General features: G+C 50.7%; 1 protein-coding gene across 6 annotated transcripts in view; it reads left to right on the top strand.

Annotated features, from left to right (window-relative positions):
* The first annotated feature begins 36 nt into the window (after nucleotides 1–36).
* The window catches only part of Rnft2 (ring finger protein, transmembrane 2), a 57,927-nt gene continuing 48,356 nt past the window's right edge, over nucleotides 37–9,607 (top strand). For 2 of the 6 annotated variants that reach the window (XR_005870957.1, XM_040731277.1), the window contains exons 1-4: nucleotides 358–703; nucleotides 1,780–1,951; nucleotides 2,353–2,411; nucleotides 7,716–8,185. Coding sequence is in view for 5 of the 6 variants with exons in the window: in XM_040731277.1 (XP_040587211.1) it covers nucleotides 1,928–1,951; nucleotides 2,353–2,411; nucleotides 7,716–8,185 (553 nt within the window). In the remaining variant the exon portion in view is untranslated. The other 4 variants (XM_021232346.2, XM_021232347.2, XM_040731275.1 and 1 more) reach the window with 4 other exon arrangements.

Genomic DNA, 9,607 nt, shown 5'->3' with positions numbered 1-9,607 from the left:
GAGGCAGGGGCGGACCGTCGCAGACCAGAGGAAGGCATTGCTGTGCCTGGGTCCTAGCGCCGTTATCTCGCCCTCAGGTTGAGCCGGCCGGAAGTCACATGCCGCGCGGGCCGCGCCAGTGATTGGCTGGGCTGGATTAACAGAGGCCCTGATTGCTGAAGTATCTGTCAGGTAAACCAAGGCGATGCTCTCCCGTCGCTACCCTGCCGCCCTGCAAACCCGGCTAGAGAGGTTTCCCCTGTGGGCGCGGTGCGGCCCTGGACCGGCCTGGGGATGTCGCTTGAGCCCAAGCGTCCTGTAGGGTCGGTGTGGCCTCATAGGGAGGGTCAGGGTGTGTGGAACCGAGACGGTTCATTCATTCATTCTATTGCACTTGCGTGCAAGATATGAACCAGGATTTGATATTAGAATAGTTGTATCGCCTGTTTCCAGCAGGGTCTTGGGCACTTAATTTAGGACGTTGTGTCAGGCTTGTAGATGGAAACTTGGCGATGCTGTGTTTTCTTTTCCCCGGGGATGAGTACTTGGGCCAGGGGGAGTATTAGGCCTATTTTGAAGTTCTTGGGGACATGTTACATGATGACATTTCCTTCCTTTATAAAGATGGTGGGATCGAGGGTGTAGCTCGGTGACAGAGCGCTTGCATACATATGACGGTGATGGCAAGGAGTTTTTTCCCAGCTAATTTAGCCTTCCAAAAATGGTAAGCGACTTAGCTGGTGGCGTCCTAGCTTGGTGGTCCTGAGGAGGCTGTGCAGAAGCCCTTCAGGAGCCAGTTGTGTTGGCCTGGGCTAAGAGATGGTCTGTGTGGGGAAAATACTCCACGAAGCTGAGCCTGCCTGTTCTTGGAAGCATATCCTTAATCTCTTTAAAGTTGTTTTTATTCTTTAATTGAGTGTGTGTGTGGTTTTGTGCAGGTGAGTGCAGGTGCCCTCGGAAGCCAGTAGAGGGAGTCAGCTGGAGTTACTGGTAGTTACCCTCACCTGGAAAAGCATTCCGTGGGAGGAACGGCAAGCATGAAGGCCTGGAGCCAGGGAAAGCCTGACTTTAGAGTGTCTGGAGGTGACAAACAGAAGTGAGGTTGTAAACAGTGGTGGTGTTTCAGGCACAACCCGAGGACTGTGGTTTTACTGGGAAGCCAGTGGAAGTTTTAAAATGGTTATCTGTAGTCCCCAATCAGGATTCATGATTTTCTTTCTGCCAGTCTGTGTGTGTGTGTGTCTGTGTGTGTGTGTGTGTGTGTGTGTTTGCACATGCGCACTTGTGTATAGGATTGCAAATGTGTGTGGATGTGCATATGCATGTGTGGAGACCAGAGGTCACCCTCGGTATCATTCCTTGGGAACCAGCTACCTTATCTTATTTTACTTGAGATAGGATTTCTCACTGGGACCTAGGACTCATCAGCTAGAAGGACTGGACTAGAAAGTCCCAGGAATCCTCTGGTTTTTGCTTCCCCGGTGCTGGGATTATATGGTGCATCACCGTGCCTGGCTACTTACAGAGGTGCAGGGACCAAGCTCCAGTCCTTATGCATCTGTGGCAAGCACTTTATCAACAGAACTGTGCTATGGCTCCAACCCCCAGGATTCATAGATTGCTAATAAGACAAACCTATTAAGGCCATAACCTGCTGTAAGTGCCTCAGAGCAGGGTACAGAACTATTGCGCTACAGAACTATTGCGCAAACTGTTACAGTTACCAGTTGTATCCCCAATTTATTACATGACACAAGTCACCCCATGGCCTCTTCACCCAAGTGCTTTGTGCCACCCAAGGTCTGATGTCTTGGAGGAGCCCCTGCCCTGCGCTTCCCTCTGAAGAGGAAGAGGAGAAGGCCTGCTCTCTCTGGGATCCAGTGACCATATCACATCAGGAACCCCGAATGTCCGCGGCACATTTCGTCAACATGGAGTTCTGAAGTCCATGTGGCTCCTTGCGGTACACCAGGTGATGTGTGTCTCTCCATGGGAAATGTGCGACAGGGAAAGAGGCTTTCGGTTTGAGGGTTCCATCCCCTCCTGCGGGACAGATGGGGAGTGTCGGAGGCCACAGAGAAGTTTCTGGTCCATCTGAGGTCACATAGCAAGTTGAAGGATGTCGTCTGCAGTTCACTGCACCCCCATCTAGCCCTGGCTGCAGTCTCCTTAGTTATTTTCTCTTTTGCACAAGGGCCACCTCTACCTGGGGCTCTCAGGAACCTCCCTGTGAGATGGGGATAGAACTGTGGTTTGGAAGTCACCAGAGAGCCCTAGCCCTGTCATGTGAGAGTGATACTTATTTACAGTTACTATGGCAACAGGCAAGGGGGCGTGTCAGGGGATGTGGCTCACATATGTGTTGGTTTTCAGGTGCTAAGGAAAATGCAGAGACGACACAGTAGCAACACGGACAACATTCCACCTGAGAGGTAAGAGTTTACCCGCCCCCACCACCACGCACACACAACTTTCTTCCATATGGGGACCCTAGGCTCTGGATGGCAAAGTGAGCAATACCTGCTTCTCAAAATTAGTTGTTGGAGACATAAAACAGACCCAACAGAAAAATCACTTGACGGCGTATTTGCCAGACTTGAGTTCCTCTAAGAACACACCCTCCACCCCAGGCAGATGATGGCTTTATAAAGAGAAAAGGAGGCTGGGAGAGAGAGCAAGTGTCTAGGCTGGCTCAGTGGCCGCCTTTGACCCCATCGCCTGGCATCACGATGGTAGTGGTGGTTGGCTGCGTGTGTAGGCGGGGAGCGATTTGCTTCCCAAACATGGCAGAGAGGACCAGGTAGAATCCTTGGAGGATAAAGTGCTTGTCAGGCAAGCCTGAGGACCAGAGTTTAGATTCCTAGAACCCATATAAAGACTGTGGGTTAGGCTTAGCAGTCACCTGGAATCCCGGGAGCCTTGGTAGGCTTAGTACCTGGGAGTCAGAGACAGAGCATCTCTGGGCAACCTATATGGATAGACTGGCGGGAATCAGCTTGCTCTGGGTTCAGGGAGAGATGCTGCCTGAAGGAATACAGTGGAGAGCCGTGCTCAGCTCAGGCTGTGCTCCTCCACATGCCCTGCACACCCTCAAGGACTAAAGACCTCCACTAGGCTCCACCTCTTAAAGGCCCACGGCACCCCTAATAGCAGGCCCCATGACCCCTGCCTTTACAGCAGCACCTCAGGGGATTTGACCTAAACCACGCAACAGGGGACAGCCTTGCAGTGGCAACTGACACAGAGCAGCTGCATTGTCTTAGGGCAGTTCTCAAACCTGGTAAGAAGGATCCATGTGGATCCTTGGGACTCAGACCAGTGATGTTCCTGCATAGAGATGCCTGGCCTCCGCTAGCGGCTACTGCACAGCACAGGCACACACAGCCTGCCTCTTGCCTCACAGGCTTCCATCACCAGGCTGCAAGTCCAAGGTCAAGGAGCTGGCAGATCTGTGCCTGCTGAGGGCTGCCTCCTGCTTCCTAGATGGCTGTGTGTAAACCATTGAGTTTATTGGGGGTCACTTTCCGGGGTAGCACATGCCTTTAATCCCAGCACCTGGGAGACAAAGGCAGGCAGATCTCTGTAAGTTTGAGGCCAGACTGGTCTACAAAGCTACACAGAGAAACCCTGTCTCAAAAAAAAAAAAGCCCACCAGGGGTGGAAATCACAGCAGCTGTTATGCTGGAGTCCTCCCTTCAGGGGACCTTCTAGCATGTACATATATATATACACACACACACACACACACCAGCTCCTCCAGGGAGGAGGGACCAGGAGCAGCTGTGGGGGAGGGGCTAATGACCTTCCTTCCCACTTTTCTCTCTGTGAAGCCCAATCTTGTATGGATTGGGTGCAACTGTCCTGATTTCAGGACGGGAGCAGCCACACCTTTATCCAGTCTCAGGCATTTTGTCATCAACATGGATAGTGGACAGATGCACCAGCTGCTTCTGCCTTTGGCAGGAAGCGACACCTCTAGGTCTCAGTTTCTCTAACCATAGAAAGATGATAAATGTCAGAGCTGCTGATGGATGAAGGAAAATGTAGCCCGAATAATACAAACCCAGAGACAGGTATCAGGGTTAAAACTGAAGGTCAGAGAAACAAGGCAGCCAGCCACTAGAGAGTTCTCACCTGTAACCATGCTCAGACAGAAGGGTGATCCTGTGACTGCATCTCCAGACTGCATCTGTCTCCATCATCCTCAGACTGCACTGAGCTCCTGTTTCCCCCTGAATTATATTCCTCTCTAGTGCTGGGAGTAAAGGTGTGGGGATCCCAAGTGCCGAGATCATGTTTGTGTGAGCTCTGTTTCTCTTTTAGACTGGATCAATTTCGTGTAGCTCAGGGTGGCTTTGAATTAACACAGAACTGTCTGCCTCTGCTAGGATTAAAGATGTGTACCACCACTGCCTGGCTGTTATGGCTAACTAGTGTGGCTGTTGGGATTAAAGGTGTGTGCCACCAGGGCCTGGCCTCTGTGGCTAACTAGAAGGCTGTCTTTGCCCTCTGATCTTCATGCAAGCTTTATTTGTTAGATCACAAACAAAATATCACAGGAACGTGTCTTCATGAGCACAAGGATGCACAGACGCAGTATGTACCTTAACAGTTAGTCTGCCAGCTGGGATCTTCTGAGCTGAGATAGCTTGGCTGTTGAGTGAACCCAGACATCTTTGGAGGCAGAAACTGTGGCAGAAAAATACTGTCCAGTGTGCATTATGGACATGCTCTGTGCCTCGGGTAGAGCAACCCGAAGATGAGAGACTGAAGTTCAGAGAGGGCAAGTCAATTAGCTAAAGTTACATAGTCAGGAAATGGCGGGGCTAAGATTTGATTGTTCCAATCAGATTTTGCACCTTAACTTTTAGTCACATGACGTATTTATTTGGGTGGGGTGCCTGTGTTGTGGCATGCATGTAGGTCAGTTTGTGGGAGTCAGTTCTCTCATTCCGCCATGTGAGTCCCAGGTTATCAAGCTCAGGTTGTCAGTGTTGTTGGTAGACACCTTTACCTGTGAAGCCATCTTATGGGTCTCTTTTAGACGCCATATTTTACCTTCTTCTATCCAAATGGATCCATTCCCCTGGGCTCTCTAAGCTGTTGTCCTTAAGTGGTTAAGTTGGAAGTGCAGCTCCAACCCCACAAGGAATATTCTTTCCCATTTCGGCTACAGTCCCAACTGGATACAGGAGAGGAGCTGAAGGGAGGGAGGCCAATTTAAAAAAAAAAAAAAAGCCCTTGGTGGGTTGAACTTTCCCTAGTTGTTCAGAAGTTCCCTGGAGTCCCGGGAACTCAAGTGAGCTCAGGGATTGTGGGAGGCTTTCCAGGGTCCCCTGGGATGGCAGGGTCATCCACACAGGCCTGGGCACCTGACAGAATGTGTGCTTTCTGAGCCAAGCTCTTGAAATGCAGAGAAAGCTCAATCCCTTGGAGACACATAGCCATGGTGCCTGTTGTTGTTGCCACTAATAGCATCAATATTTTTATCCAGAGCCCAAGGGAGGAGGACCACACAGTTCCCAGACTTTGGAGCCACCAGGGAGGGGGCCCGGTGGGGAGAGTGATGAGGTAGCCATCTTCAAGCTGTTCCAGGGTTAGGACGATGTACCCTGAAGTCCAGTTTGTGAAGGAAAGAGCCCTGCGACTTCTCCAGACCACCCTGTCCCTAGCCATGCGTCTCACTGTCCTGTACAACACTGATAGGTTTTCCAGGGGTGAAAACAATTCTGTGATCAAATGAGTTATATAAATACCAGGCTCAGGCAAATGCTTTAAATATTTTTTTTCCTTCTGGAGACAGGGTTTCTTTATGTAGCCTTTGCTGCCCTGGAACTAGCTCTAACGCTCTCACTCGTTCCTTCAGACAACGATGGTTGAGCATGTTCTGTGCAAGACACATTGTGCTTTACCGCAGAGGTACAAAAAAAGGGAGTAAGCAGCCAAGTTTGTCCCTGTCACTGCATGCTGGACTCTCCAGGGGATTTGAGAAGTTGGGGTACAGGGCCCACTCCCAAAGATTTTGATGCGTTTGGTCTTTGATGGGTCTAGGCCACCTGCAGTTGTCCTGGGCTCCCCACAGTGATGGCAGCACACAGCCAGGATTGGGGGTGTTGGGTCTGTAGGGAAAGGCAGGCAATAAGCTGACCACTGAGATCAGCCCCCTGCAGGCAGGCACTGCGTTTAGTGAGAGGAGGCCACAGCCTTCCCATCATGGGCATGTGTCAGCTGACATCTGATGGAGGCAGGATGAGGCAACCTACATGGGGTGACGTAGGGCTAGGGGACAGTGTAGTGACCACAGCAGCCTGAAGCAGGAGGCCCTTGAGAGGTGAGAAGTCCAGTGTGAGCTTGGAGTTTAGGGTGCTCCTCTGGAGCCTCAGTTTCTGTCTGTAAAATGGGAACGCTCTTTGCTACCTGTCTCTAGGACTTAGCAGAGTCTCCTAGAAATATAGCCTGGGAGCTCCTTGGAGGGCTTTTAGCATGATAGGGAAATAATCAAATATATATATGAGATAAGTAGAGACTGGATGGCTCAAGGTCAAGTCCAAACGCAGCTTTTATGGGGAGTGGGGTGCTTGAGAAATCCCGGTGCTGGGATATGGCTCAGTGGGTGCAATGCTCGCCTCATCCAGGAAGCCCTGTTGACCTCCAGCACTGCATAAAACCTGATTACAACTGTAATCCCAACACTTGAGAGGTGTAGGCAGGAGGATTTGGAGTTCAAAGCCAGCCTCAGCAACATAGCAAGTTTGAGGCCAGCTTAAGATAGATGAGACCCTGCCTCAAAAATATACATAAATGTAGGTTCTAGAGTTGGTCCACCTGGGACCAAACCCTTGATTCTTATCCCTCACCAGCCATTCACCTCTGACCAACTGCCTGTGTCTGTGTGTGCCTCCATTGGTTTATTTGTGAAATGGGGATATTGTGTATACCTAACATAGGTAGTGAGAGGAGTTCATGAGTCAAAGAAACACACTGGACCCCCAGCTTTACCACTGAGCAACAGTCTTCAGCCTTCTTCCTGCTTTCTCCAGACAGGGTCTCACTAAGTTGTCCAGCCTAGTCTTGAAGTTAGGGATCCTCCTATGTTAGGCTCCCAAGTTCTGGGATCACACGCCTATTAGAGCTAGTGCCACTGATGGCTTCACCTGCAGGGACTTGCTTTCTGGAGTCTCCCTTCCTGACCTGCTGTGTGGCTGTCCTGATCTCTCCTCAAAGGGAGATCTGTCATACTGGATCGGGGTCCACTATTTAAAGAACCTGCCCCTAAATAAGGTCATATTCTGGAGTTCGAGGGCTTAGCACTACCTCCAACATTTTGAGGGGAGACACAGTTGGGTCAGTCACATTGTTGGTACTTTGAACCCATCCCCTGAGGGCTCTGTTTTTCTGTCTCATAACTGTTGATAAGTTTTTCTGTTGCAAAAACAGACCCCTCCGGGGTGGGTAAAGTGATAGAGAAAGGAGGTATGCTGCATTCACAGTTCTGGATGTTTGTGATGTATTTGGCCATCCGCTTCTTTCTGGTTAACTCTCTCTTCCCTCAAGACTCCCAGGATTCAATCCTGGGGATTATCCTTAGCTACCTTATCCAGTTGTAATTGTGCAGACCCTCCTCTTTAGACACCATAGTGGAGTTAAGTCTTCACCCTCCCAGCACAGAGATTAAACTGCAGTCTGAGTTTGGGACCAGGTCTCATGTGGGCATTGTCTGCCATCCTGTCCTGCAGAAGCCGCAGCCAGGCGCTCAGCCCCGAGGCCAGCGTGGATGAGGGTGGTGTATTTGAGAGCCTGAAGGCAGAGACCACCTCCCCTCCTGCACTGTTCTCAGGCCTGGCAGGTGGCCTGCCTGCCAACCCCTTCCCAGCAGGCCTGGTGCTGGGCTCCACAGCAGGTGGCGGGGACGTGTTCATCCCCATGCCAGCCACCAGGGATGAGGCCGGTGGCCGCAGCACCGAAGGAAGCAGCTACCACCATCGCCAGGCCCACCATCACTTCCACCATGCTGCCCACCGAGGGGGCTCCCTGCTGCAGCACGTGGGTGGGGACCACCGTGGGCACTCGGAGGAAGGGGTCGACGAGCAGCCAGGGACTCCGGCACCCGCACTGTCCGAGCTGAAGGCTGTGATCTGCTGGCTGCAGAAAGGACTGCCCTTTATCCTCATTCTGCTGGCCAAACTGTGCTTCCAGCACAAGCTGGGTAAGTCCTGTGGGCCCTGAAACTCCAGGAAAGGGCTCGGCATGCCCAAAGCCAGGGCCAGACAACAGAGGCACTATGGTGCACCATGCTTGAATACATGTGGGGAGTTCTGAGTCAGGCCTGGGTTCAAATTCCAGCCCAATTGTATGATCTGGAGCCAATGACCTGGCCTCTCTGACCCTCGGTTTTCTCCTCTGTCCAGTGGGGTTGAGATTGAAACCTCTTTAGCTGGTCTCTTGGTAGGATGGAAAGAGCAGTATGGCGTAATTAAGAGCTCAGGTTTCAGGGGTTGGAACCACAGCTCCAGCCTGTCCAAACTGTATGACACTGGGTGTTATTTAGCTCTCTGCCATGGTTCTGTGTGTCTTCCAAATAGGGGTTAAGTATAGACAGCTGTTCCTCTCTGTCCCCAATTCTGCACCTGTGGATTCAAACAACTACACATGGTACATTCAAGGAAGAACTGGGGGTGGCTTTACGAAGGAACATGCATGCCCGTAAGCATGGGGGCTTCTGTTCAATCACTAGTACCCATGTAAACAGCCAGGTGCACACCTGCCACCCCAGCACTGGGGAGGCAGTAACCAGAGAATCCCTGCAGGTCATAGTCTCCAAAGACTAAGATGGAGGATAACTGTGAGAGATGTCAGTGTGTAACCTCCAGGTGCATGTACACATGTGTGCACACATACAAAGACCCAACATTCAGGAAGAAGGGAGTGTCTGTATTGAGCATGCCCAGACCATATTCCGTCCACAGTACAGTATAAGGTGTTTCTGTTACAGTGTGCATAGAGACAATATAACAAAGGAAGCTGTGTGTAGGTTTTATGCAAACACTGTGCCATTTCATGTTCAAACTGAAACAACCACAGGTTTGGGTGTCTATGGGAACCCCAGAGCACTTCCCACAAATGCTGAGGGTGACTGTACTTCATGGTATCACATGAGACTTTATTTGAGGTCACATATGTAACACATATGGTGGAAATACTCTGCAAGTGTGTGGTTATCTTTGTGTTTGTTATTGCCACACATTTAAATAACCAGGGCCAGCAAGATGGCTCAGCAGGTAAAGGTGCTTGGCACCAAACCTGATGACCTGAGTTCAGTCCTCCAGACCCATGCAGAGAACTCTTTCCTACAGGTTGTGTTCTGACCATCAAACACACACACACACACACACACACACACACACACACCTACCTGACAGAGCCTGGCACATAGCAGGTACTCAGTTAGTATGACAGGGACTTGTGTAGTACTTAGTCAATTACCTAACACATACTCACCATTTCTTGATAGTCTCTGCAGTGTTGATGGTGCCACTCTTCCCTGCAATACTTACAGACCATGACTCAGTTACTTCCTCCCATACAAGACAATTTCAAGGGCCATCAAGGTGGCTCATTGGGTATAGGT

Source organism: Mesocricetus auratus, unplaced genomic scaffold (assembly GCF_017639785.1).
Source record: "Mesocricetus auratus isolate SY011 unplaced genomic scaffold, BCM_Maur_2.0 Super-Scaffold_100025, whole genome shotgun sequence".
Classification (NCBI taxonomy): domain Eukaryota; kingdom Metazoa; phylum Chordata; class Mammalia; order Rodentia; family Cricetidae; genus Mesocricetus; species Mesocricetus auratus.
The sequence above is the reverse complement of the archived record's forward strand: the minus strand, read 5'-3'. Positions and strand labels throughout refer to the sequence as shown.